The 12,011-nt window shown below is 38.1% G+C and overlaps 2 protein-coding genes across 2 annotated transcripts in view; one reads left to right on the top strand and one right to left on the bottom strand.

The window, feature by feature from the left end:
- LOC135676267 (glycosyltransferase-like At2g41451) overlaps nt 1–4,687 on the bottom strand; it is a 5,977-nt gene extending 1,290 nt beyond the window's left edge. Inside the window, exons 1-8 of the mRNA XM_065187237.1 lie at nt 4,270–4,687; nt 3,724–3,873; nt 3,485–3,537; nt 3,057–3,165; nt 2,696–2,830; nt 2,582–2,626; nt 1,278–1,465; nt 1,049–1,190 (exon numbers count right to left, since the gene is read on the bottom strand). Coding sequence (XP_065043309.1) covers nt 1,049–1,190; nt 1,278–1,465; nt 2,582–2,626; nt 2,696–2,830; nt 3,057–3,165; nt 3,485–3,537; nt 3,724–3,873; nt 4,270–4,632 — 1,185 coding nt within the window. The 5' untranslated portion in view covers nt 4,633–4,687. The remainder of the gene's footprint in view (nt 1–1,048; nt 1,191–1,277; nt 1,466–2,581; nt 2,627–2,695; nt 2,831–3,056; nt 3,166–3,484; nt 3,538–3,723; nt 3,874–4,269) is intronic.
- Nucleotides 4,688–5,623: 936 nt separating this feature from the next.
- LOC135676266 (DNA replication licensing factor MCM6-like) lies at nt 5,624–12,009 on the top strand. The gene is made up of 18 exons (XM_065187236.1): nt 5,624–5,779; nt 5,871–6,023; nt 6,102–6,242; nt 6,347–6,509; nt 6,662–6,855; nt 6,940–7,135; nt 7,238–7,315; nt 7,677–7,906; nt 8,307–8,421; nt 9,092–9,166; nt 9,299–9,439; nt 9,656–9,859; nt 9,956–10,117; nt 10,270–10,325; nt 10,407–10,534; nt 10,626–10,751; nt 11,465–11,595; nt 11,687–12,009. The coding sequence occupies exons 1-18, from the start codon at nt 5,703–5,705 to the stop codon at nt 11,816–11,818; spliced, it is 2,502 nt and encodes an 833-aa protein (XP_065043308.1). The 5' UTR covers nt 5,624–5,702; the 3' UTR covers nt 11,819–12,009.
- The last annotated feature ends 2 nt before the right edge of the window (nt 12,010–12,011 follow it).

Below are 12,011 nucleotides of genomic sequence, written 5' to 3'. Positions count from 1 at the left end.
AAAATATCTGCAATATCCTAAAATGACTTCCATGAGACATCGAGGGAAAAAAAAAACCTTCCATGAGACAAGCAGTTATAATTGTATTTTGTATTATCAAGTACCAAATGGTTTGCCAGGTGATAATTGATCTCAATAAATTATCGCAGGGTGAAGGCACATAGCAAATGAGAAGTTCCTAGCATTATATTGCTGTTGTAAAATTGCACTTTTAATATCAACAATTAGTGCTTCCTAATATGATCAGATAGAAAACAATAGATCCGCTTATTCTGCACTTGCTGAGAAAACAATAATAAGATACTGTACCTTTGATTGGTTACAATAACTGCACAAAGAAATTTTCACTTGCAGACACATGCTTAAATGACAAGTGAAACAATCATGCAAAAAGGGACCAATTGTTTCCCAGAAAGTGAGAACCAGCTCAGAACCACAAGATCATCTTTCTGATAGTTTTCAGGGCAAAACCCACATAACTGGATAGCTACTGCCCTTTTGGTACCTAAATCATGTACTAAAATTCTAAGATATGCTTGTATAATAAAACAAAATGTTCACCAAGATACCTACAAGATATGTTTGTACATGATCACTACATGAAAATGAAATTAATTTTCTGCTAAGCATGCCAGGTAAGATCATAATTCAGATTATATATTCAGGTCCATGTTAGCAACTGTGTAGAGAAATGAAGGGCATTTAACATTATTCTGTGGGCACAAAAATATGAAAGTGCAATTAGATAGGAGCTCAAATGTTAACTTTCGGTCAACTATAACCACTTCTCAACTTATTAGAATTACTACACAATGACAAAAAAAAGTCCCCCATAAAACTTTTTCCATTTAAAGAATTAGTTTTAATGCCGAGGCATATTGACAGGAAAAGGCTTCGGTGATGATTATGATGTTGCAAAATATATCTATGCACTTTACAATATTTAGTAATGTTCGTGTTGTTCTCGTAAATCAGTCACATCTTAATGCTCATGCTGTGTAGTTTCCACTTATAAAAGAGATCAACTAAAAGACAAATGAGCACTCACGTCTCTGTCAAAGTCCAAAATGAAACACCTTTTGACATCCTCCTTTGTTGGCTTACAGCCACACCGATCACGTCTTGAGGTTAAGTCAGAGAACTTTGCATAGGTGTAATGTAGAATTGCAGCCTCATCCAATTTGATCTCACTATGAAGATTAAAATAAAAACATTTATAAGAAATCTTTCTCGTAAACATATTAGCATCAAACAAAAATTATGCTGATTCATCTTACTTTGGGGTCTTCATGTAGTTGTGCCATCTATGTGCACCATTAGGACGAAGAAAATCTTGAATTCTTGCAGCTGATTTTCCATTCCCATAAGTAAGGAAGTAGTTTGGATTACCACGTGTTGCTTCCTTGTAAAGACCGAAATATGTATCCTTTGGAAGATGGTCATAATTCTTCTTAAACATGGATACCTAAATGTAAATACAAGTTATAAAGTCCGATCAATGGGTTATAAATGGAATGAGAGATGCATATGCACACACTAATACACATACAAGTGCATTTAGTATGAACACAAGTTGATCATACATCTCATCAGCAGTAGAAATACAAAGTTTGCTCATGTGTCATCATCAAGAACACATGAATATATAAATATAAAAAGTATAATTGATGAAGTTCAAAATAAAAGATTGAGAGCAGAATCAAAAATCAAAACCTTGCCACTAAGATGAGCACCAGAGCACGGTTATGGCCTAATATAAACCAGTTTGCAACATAATAAAATTGTGGGCCAGGGCATTCAGCTGAATGACATGTGTTTAGACTATTGGCCTTGCCTTAGCAGTTTCAATAAGTTTCGAATGGCATGTGCAGGATTTTCTTGTCTTGTCTTGAACCTTGCAGCCTAAGCCAAAAAAACTACACCTGAGCATGGAAGTCCATCTTTTCCAAATAATTTACACCTAAAATTTATTGCACGAATTGAACAACGATCAGCAAAAAAATATATTAACCTCAAAACACTAAAACATAAAGCAAGATGCACTGGCATTGGCCTTCTCCATAGCCACATAGCATAGGACAAGTCCATACAGGTTGCTAGGTCTGATAGATTGATTGGGTGATTACAACACCTACCCTCCACACACTGAAAACCCATATATAAAGGGTGCCATGTCGATGATGTCCTTTCAAATAGCATTACATGGAGTTATATCTAAATTTTTTATATCCATTTCTATAAATTTTGTGTTGTTCCGACTCATTGCTTGGATCCTTTGCTTGTAAAAAAAATAAAGAAAATAATGTGCATCCCCATTCAGATTCCTCTTCGACTAAGTTCATAAGTTAGGTTAGGTTTGACAATATAAATACTAACCAACGTCAGCCAATAATCTTAACACAGCGAAAAAGGTGTTACTATTACTTATTCTAAGTAAATAAGACTATGCATGATGGTTGTCAGACAAAAGAAATAACAAAAGAAAATTTGAGCTTAGGCTTCATCCTAATTAATTGCATTCATGTGAGCAGAACAAGCTATTAGTGCACATATAATCATCAATAAGCATATTGATATTTACCTCGGTAAAAGGATCTTTGATGTCATCATGTTCAATGCTACTTTCCTGGAATGAAAATAGGCACATCAGATCTTGCACATCACACTGTCATCATATAGCAGCGGTAACACTTACATAATTTGGAAAGATGACCATGTCAACATTGCTAGGTATGTCTGACAGCAATTGCCTCAAAGAATACTCTCGAGCACCAGCTGGATATATCAACTCATCAGTATCTAGATGTATTATCCAGTCAACACCAGCATCCTTTTGACAAGCAAAAACAATGATAAAACTTGCTTAATTTCCAATAAGCATCATTAAAAAGTTATTAACAGAAAGGAAAGTCATGATTATGGAGGGTATTTCAAATACAATATTAGGCAATAAACTTTCACTGTAACATTGTAAGTACTATCCAACAAATGAGAGCAAATATATGCAATTTAGTTAAGTCAAAATTGTTACGTAATCAAAGTAAAAAATGCCATACCCGTGCCATAACAATAGCCATCTCCATGTTAAGGGACTGTTTCACAAACAGTTCATAATTACATGGTTTGTAGAAGAAGCCTGACAGCCAAGTCTCATTCCAAACACGGCTATGGTACAGAAAAAACCAACACATTAGCCAAAGCTCAGAACCACATTATGAATATAGACTTTAAGCTTAAACCTAAATTCTGAAACCACTAAAAGATTATAAGGAACCCTTTGCACTAGCAATTCTTTTTTCAAATAACACATAAACCAAATTACTAATATCACAATGCATAAAGTTGTCCGATAAGTGGCATGATAAACTTTTTAAACACACTCTTCTCTCAATCCGATGTTGTGCCATCCAAGAAATAGTTAAGAAGTTCTCTTCATAAATATTCTACCTATCTAATAACTTCATCCACAAAATAAATTAAAGACCTTTTTGCTTGTTTCTCTTCAAGGTCGCTAGTCCTGTAGATGACCTTCACCCCCTGCATAGCAAGTAAACCCTATGTACGTCAGAACACAGAGAAGCAGTTTCAGAACACACAGAAGCAACCTTGTTCTAAAAGAGAATCAATTGTAGAAAAAGATCAAGAAAAGAGCATATAAAACATAGAGTCCCAGGTCATGGTTACCTCAACAAATTCTGGATAAAAGGGAACATTAGAACTTACAGGAATCGATTCAAGGACAGTGGAGACAGCTGGTTTTGCAGCTTCCCCTTCGACAAACAGAAAGAAGGTCGTAACCCCTATGACTTTGTGGTAAAACAACCATGGAAGAATCTGCTCGAGGCCAGCTGAAGTGCTTGAGGTAATACATATCTGCAGTATCCCAAGTCCATCGTTACATGCACATATGCAGACTTCAGTTTCCAAATTGGAACGGTAAAACTAATATTGGAAAGTATCTAGTTGTCCAAAGCAAATTCTTTCAATTAAACCCTTCTTGATTTGCTCTAATTGAAGCAACAAGCTTTACAAGACTTTGCAGGATAAGTAAACTAAACGCTCTCGCCTATACATACCCAGAGTAGGAATTTTAAGAAGTTGGAGAATGAAAATTCCAAGTATATAGTATTGTTCTATATTCTTAGAGAAGGGCATATGAAACCCAAGATCCCAATCCACATTCCAACTAGCATCCACATCAAGATCCCATCCAAACCCACAAGAACGAGCATAGACTTTATCATAGCAAAAGAGGCATCTAGATCGCACCTTTGGACGAGGATCGGAGTCGAAATCGAACTTCCAACCATGGTAGAAAGGGAAGGAAGGGGAGGAACTCCTACCCAAGATCTCAGCGCAATCCGACGAAGACGAGGAGGAAGAAACCGAGAAAAAGGACGAGGAGGAGCCGATGGGGCTATTCTCCATGCCGGGGAACCTCTGTGTGTCGGTCGGCCACGCGGAAGCGGGGTCGTTGAGCCCACCGCGCCACTGGAGCACGAAGGCAAAGGAGGCCAGGGCCAGGGGGAGCACCGTGAGGAGGAGGATGACCCGCGACGTGAAGCTCGAGCCCGAGGAGGACGAGGCGCCGGCGCCGGAGGGCGGCCGGAGAGGAGCGGTGAGACTCGGCATCGCCAGAGATCGGATCGACTCAAGGCGGAACGAGAACGGACTCAACGTTGATTTATGATTCCTAGTGTTTTTATTGTCAGAAACAGAAATGCCGTTTCCGCCGTGCAATGGTAGCGGTTTTGCTTTTCAGTTCACAAAGAAAGCAGATTTGGCACCTCGATTTTAATGTTTTTACTTTTAAAAACAAAAAAAAAACATAAACGATTTCAAGCAGCTGCATAGTTCTGGTGGAACGGAGCATCAATCTACGCTTGTGTTCAAAGCAAATTAGATCAGTCTCAAGTAAAACATAAACAAGAAAATTTAACACTTCCGTAAAATCGTCTTTAGTTGTTGCTTTAAGTGATTTTTGTTGTATATTTCTAATTTTATCTCAAAATTACCTTAAATAAAGAAATACCAAATCACCAATTTGTTACTTATATTGGAAAAATAATCCAAATATTTGTCATTAAAATTTAATGGGATTATGTCATTATTATTTTATTAATAAAAGTGGTATTTAACAGCTTCGATATTCTTAACAAAATGCAAAAAAAAATCGACAAATTGGAGTTGACCCTCACCACCCACCCATGGGGACACGGAGGCCATTAATGGCCTGGCCTCCCGTGGGTCCGACATCTTTCATCCAATCATTTAGTAGGCAAGGAATCCGGGTATCGAATTGATGGGTAAAAAGTATTGCCCAAGAAGAAAAAGTCCGTGTAGTTTCTTATCGTGCATCTTCTTACCACACCGTGATACTCCAGTAGCGGGGCCCAGTCTCTGTCTACCACTCACGACACAGGAACATGGGCGGGTACAACGGTGTCTTGGTAGAAAAACTTTTTCGAAAGAGGGGCGCGTAAGCAAAAGCGAACCTGTCGATTCCGGAATGGTTGTTTACGGTGAACTGTGATCAGTACTAGACAGTGGGATCTCCCCCATTGGCTCTACAATATATTGGCGCCAACTCCCGTCCTTCCCGCCAAAAGTTCCCGCGTCTCCCCATTAGATCCGTTCCTAACTTCCGACCGACCTCTTCGATCAATCTAAAGGGCTACAGGGAGAGCGTGATTGCTACCGGGATGGATGCCTTCGGGGGGTTCTTCGTCGATGAGAAGGCGATCCGCGTGGAGAACATCTTCTTGGAATTCCTTAAGAGGTAGTCAAAACCGCTCTTTCTAGGGTTTTCCCTTCTCTTTGCTTAGGGTTTTTGTTCGATTTGATCTCCTTCTGTCTTTGTCCTTCCCAAGATTCAAGCATGATCCAAACGCGGTGGAGCCGTTCTATGAGGCGGAGATCGAGGCCATGCGGCACAAGGAATCCACCACCATGTACGTGGATTTCTCCCATGTCATGCGCTTCAACGACGTCCTCCAGAAGGCCATTTCAGAGGAGTACCTCAGGTGACTCTTCTTCCGTTCCTCCTTACCTTGGGTCCTGACTACAGAACTCCATGGACATACCTTGTTAAAATTTGCCAGATTCGAGCCCTATCTGCGGAATGCTTGCATGAGATTCGTAATGGAGCAGAAATCGAGCGAGAACAGAGAACCTATCATCGCAGATGACAACCCTAACCGCGACATAAATGTCGCCTTCTACAACATTCCATTGTTAAAAAGGTATTGCTTGATTCTTGGGGTTTTGTTCCCCTGATAAAATAATATATCTTTCTTGAGGCGTGCTTCTTTCCTTGCATTTCACATGCTTACATGATTTATTGTAGGTTGAGGGACCTGACGACATCAGAGATTGGGAAGCTGACTTCTGTAATGGGGGTCGTTACCCGGACAAGTGAGGTCCGGCCAGAGCTCCTGCAGGGGACCTTTAAGTGCCTTGAGTGTGGCGGAGTCATTAAGAATGTGGAACAGCAATACAAGTATACCGAGGTGGGCTGTTGGGCATATAATTTGTGAAATTACTTGTTCAATTTCTAGTTTGTCATGTAGGGTTTTGTGGCCACATTGATTTTTCTTCATGCTCATTTCATGGTTTTGGATGCGTTTTATGAATTATGATGCTGACTATTAGTTTTCTTCAGCCTATAATATGCATGAATGCTACATGTGCAAACCGAAATAAGTGGGCATTGCTTCGGCAAGAGAGCAAGTTCACAGATTGGCAACGGGTAAGGATGCAGGAGACATCTAAAGAAATACCTGCTGGTTCTCTTCCTCGATCTTTGGATGTTATTCTCCGACATGAGATTGTTGAGAAGGCAAGGGCTGGAGACACGTAAGCTTATTTAGAATCTTGAGCTACATATGCAAATAGTAACCTTGTCATCGTTTACATTCCTTTCTCTCTTGGTGATTATAGGGTCATCTTCACTGGCACATTGGTTGCGGTGCCAGATATTATGGCACTGACTTCTCCAGGTGAGAGAGCAGAATGCAGGCGTGAAGCTCCTCAGCGTCAAAATGTATCCGGTGGCCATGGAGGAGTCAGCGGTCTCAAGGCTTTGGGAGTAAGGGATCTTTCATATCGCCTCGCTTTCATTGCAAACTCAGTGCAGGTTGAAACTATTCTCGGCTCAAATGTTAATATTGTTTGCTCCAATCTCAACCTTTGATAGTGCATCTTTTGCTCAAATGCATTTCATGCTCTGTTTGTTTAGATAGCAGATGGTAGAGGGGATGGAGACATCAGAGACAGGAAGATAGATGTTGATGACAGTGATAAACAGGAGTTCACAGTATGTTCTTTCTTTTCAAGAACAAATAGCTAGTTTGTTATTTTTCTCCTATTGTGTTTATGATTCATGATTACATCATGCTGTATAATTCAACTGACAAGTACAAATTATGGTTAGTGCTTCATGATGTTTTTTTTTCCCTGTGCATGTGAATCTTTTGGATGCCAAATGTTGTGTAACCTTACTCTGTTAATCCAATAAATGATTGAAGGATTTGTATCCTGGAAAATATAAAGATAATGAATGTTCTTATTATGGTGCCTTTTTCATTTAGTTAGCATATGTTATACCAGTTGACTTATAATCTACTAGCAAACTCTTCTGAATATACTTGACTTTATAATGTATTTTTATTTTGCAGCAAGAAGAGGAAGATGAGGTGATGAGGATGAGGAATACCCCTGATTTTTTCAATAAATTAGTTGACAGCATATGCCCCACGGTTTTTGGTCATCAAGAAATAAAGCGAGCAGTTTTGCTTATGTTATTGGGTGGTGTGCACAAGTTAACCCATGAAGGAATTAACCTTAGAGGTGATATCAATGTGTGCATAGTAGGAGATCCAAGCTGTGCAAAGTCTCAGTTCCTAAAGTATGCACAATCTTTTGGTCTATTTGTTCTGTTAGTTTATATGAATTACAAATTTCAGTCTAGCATGTTTAAGATGCTCAAGCCAATGGTTAATTACACCTATTTAGTTATATCAAAATAGCACCTATGTCACTTTTCTCATGATGAAACATTATAGCAATGGAATTTTGCTTTATGTGTATAGACAGATAAAAAAGTAATGCCCAGTCTAAAAGACAGATCAAATAATGTCAAGTTGGTAGAGAGCTAAAATGGATTTTTCTGAAACAATCATAATTAGAACTTATTGTAGCTTCAGACCTTCAATGAATAAGCTTTTTGGTGATTTTTCTCTATTTACAGACCCTACGCATTTCTTTGCAAAAAGCTTACTTAATCATAATTGTTTTCTGTTAAACAGGTATACTTCTAATCTCGTACCCCGATCTGTTTATACATCAGGAAAATCCTCCTCTGCTGCAGGTTTGACAGCAACAGTGGCTAAAGAGCCAGAAACCGGGGAGTTCTGTATTGAGGTAATTCTGTTTATGCTTTTATTTTGTATAATATGATGTATTTGGTTTTATGCCACTATTGATGAATGGGTTGTCTATAAACCTGCTTTATACTTCGAAATATTTCAGGAATCTGATTGGTAGTGTTTAGCCAATATTCACAAGGTTTAGTTGCTCATGGATTTCTTGCAATAACAAGCATTCATTAATTGCCTTGCGTGTGATGAATTTTAAACATTTTATTGTTTTGTAGCACCTGCAATAGAAAAATAAATAACCCTGTTAAAGAGAAAAAAATGAAAATGGAAACTTGTGGATCAATCTTTAGTAAATTTCTTGATTATGCAGTTATTTAGGAAAAATCTTGGTCTTCTGCAATATAATGGTATTTGTGTGCTTGTAAATGTTTCTTGAACTTGCAATACGTGAATTATTTCTAAATTTGTGTTTGGTCATGTGGAGTCAACTAATAGTTTAGAAGCATCTATTTGAAATCTATTTACCAGTAAGCAGAAGAAGATAAAATTGGCATAGTCAAAAAATACTTTATTGCTGTGAACTTTTATTGTACTTGAAATGATTTTAACAAAGAAAATAAAAAGTATCATTCCGAATTTAAGGAAATTGACATTCCCTGAATCCAGGAGTTTAATTAGTTGCCTTCTTAATGATGCATCTCCATCTTTTACAGGCAGGAGCTCTAATGCTTGCAGACAATGGTATATGTTGCATAGATGAATTTGATAAAATGGACATTAGGGACCAGGTAGTTCTTTCTCTCTCTCTCTCTCTCTCTCTCTCTCTCTCTCTCTCTATATATATATATATATATATATATATATAATGTACTGTCTAACAACTTGAAGTTCTGGAGCTCTGACTTTTAGTCGATTTCAAGGTTGCTATACATGAAGCAATGGAGCAGCAGACTATAAGTATCACCAAAGCAGGTATACAAGCCACGTTGAATGCAAGAACTTCAATTTTGGCGGCAGCAAATCCTACTGGAGGACGCTATGACAAGTCAAAGCCCCTTAAGGTAAAATTCTTGGAGTGAAATTTGAATTTTCCTTCCGAATGTTGAAGTCGATCATTAATTATTTCTTTTCACCTTGCAAGGATGTATTTTCTTTTTCCTTAAAATTATGTAGCATTTTGGTAGTTCTGCATGATTTCTGCAATTATCTGACTACAATGATACTGATTTTGAAGTACAACATGGAAAATGATTTACATATTCATATCAATTTCTCAGTACAATGTGGCCCTTCCTCCTGCTATTCTTTCAAGATTTGATCTGGTGTACATTATGATCGATGAGCCAGACGAAAACACAGACTACCATATTGCTCATCACATTGTGAGAGTTCATCAGAAGAGGGAGGATGCACTTGCCCCTGCATTTACAACTGCAGAGTTAAAGCGATACATAGCATATGCTAAGTCTCTGAAACCTCAGGTTCACCAACTTTCCTCAGTATTGTCTCACATATTTCAGAAAATGGTTTTCATTTTTTTTTATCATTTAATTCTTAAATGAGCTATGTAAATGCAGCTTAGTTCGGAAGCAAAAAATGTGCTAGTGGAATCATATGTAGCTCTTCGTAGAGGTGATAGTACTCCTGGAACCAGAGTGGCCTACAGAATGACAGTTAGGCAACTTGAGGCATTGATCAGGCTTTCTGAAGCAATTGCTAGGAGTCATTTGGAGAATGTGGTAAGCAAACATCCATGATGCATGGAACACACAATTTTTTTTTTTTACATGAACCTATTTCAGGATCTTTCCTCTTCTGAAACCATAGGGAAACTCCTCCATAATTATTTTAGAAATGTTAAGAATCTAAGGTTCTGTTTTGATGTTCCTAGGTGCTCCCAGCCCATGTTCGCGTGGCAGTAAAACTCCTAAAAACATCCATTATCAGGCAAGAAGATTTTTTTAGATATCAACAGAAGTTCAAGGTAGTTTCTTCTGGATTCTTAAAAAGTTTTGTGTATACATACAGTGTTGAATCTAGTGAGATCGATCTTTCTGATTTCCAAGATCATGAAGATGGTGTTGCAGTCAATGTTCCTGATCAAGATGCTGCAGAGTCGGCTTCTGATGGAATTAGTCCAGCAACAGAAAATGGAGGTAGGTTTCTATTTTTAATGCTATTAGTATGGTAATCGATCATGTGTTTTGTTTCTGAAACTACATCTAACTGAACATAATGATCTTGCAGGTAATGAACAAGGATCTGAGAGTCATCAGAAAAAGAAACTTGTTATAACTGAAGAACACTTTCAGAGAGTTACCCAAGCCCTTGTTATGCGTCTGCGGCAACATGAGGAGGCAGTAGCACAAGATGGTAACAACATTTAATATTATCACATTTGTTTCTTGGATGCTTCTTCTGAGTCTTTTCATAGGTAGAACTGGTTTTTCTTATTTAGAATCACTAAAATTTTAACTAAGCACAAATTATGAGTCTTCTTGCACATAACTAAAAATTACATTGGAACTTTACAAAGGAAAAAATGCTTATCGGTGATATCTGCAGATGTATTATTACTAAGGGACAGGTGGAGCAATGATATAATTGGCAGTTAATTTGTCAAAGTTCTAGTGTTCAAGTTATGTAATTATTAAATGACACAAGGATCTCCAAGTTACTGTGTATGTTTGGATGCTTAATGAATTAAAATGGATAAACATGTGTGGATGTCTTATGTCAAACAGCTTAAGTTAACGATATATTCATATTATCTTGTATTCATAAATGTTATGAAGGATGTACACATGCATAAACTTGTAGTTAGCACATAGGTCAAATTTAGACTATCCTTCTGGAATAGTATAGTTTCAGATTGTTTCGTCGAGGTGCCCAGGAACAAGTCTAACTAGATCTGAGCCCAGAGTAGAACAACGCTTTAAATTTGCTTGAATTGTATAACCTTCTTGGCAGTTGTACAGAAGTATTACGGATATCTTACATTAGTTGTGTAGTTATTAAAACACGACAACTCCTCTCGAGTCTCAGCTTGAATCCTTTTTTTTTCCCCGATTTGTTTATTGTTGCAGGAAGTGGTTTGGCTGGAATGAAGCAGGGGGATCTAATTATTTGGTACGTGGAGCAGCAGAATGCCGTAGGTACTTACAGTAACACCGATGAGGTCCGGGAAGAAGTCAAGTGCATCAAAGCCATTATAGAGGTACGTATGCCCAATGAAACGTATAGGAGGATGTTAGGTTTTCGTTTGGTTTGGTCTCAAAGCCTTGATTGTGTGGAACGGTCTTATACAGAGGTTGATACAGAGGGAAGGCCATCTGATAGTGATAGATGATGGAACGAGCTCAGCAGCGTCGGATGGTCAAGCAAGAAGATCGAGTGAGAACCGAATTCTGGCAGTGGCTCCAAATTATATTGTCGAGTAGGAGCATCTGCAAGTGCAGGCTGCAGTCCTTTTTAGAGATTTCTACATATAGGAAGACTCGGGATGGGACAATTAGAGGCCTTTCTGTATTAACTAATTACTACCGCAATGCTCCTCCGTCCAGCCCTATTCGAGAGTTTGTACCACTGTAAGTGTTTGCTTTATTTTTATGATATCAAAGTTGAGTTTCAAGT

Source organism: Musa acuminata, chromosome BXJ1-6 (assembly GCF_036884655.1).
Source record: "Musa acuminata AAA Group cultivar baxijiao chromosome BXJ1-6, Cavendish_Baxijiao_AAA, whole genome shotgun sequence".
NCBI lineage: Eukaryota > Viridiplantae > Streptophyta > Magnoliopsida > Zingiberales > Musaceae > Musa > Musa acuminata.
This window is presented reverse-complemented; position numbering and strand designations above follow the sequence as displayed.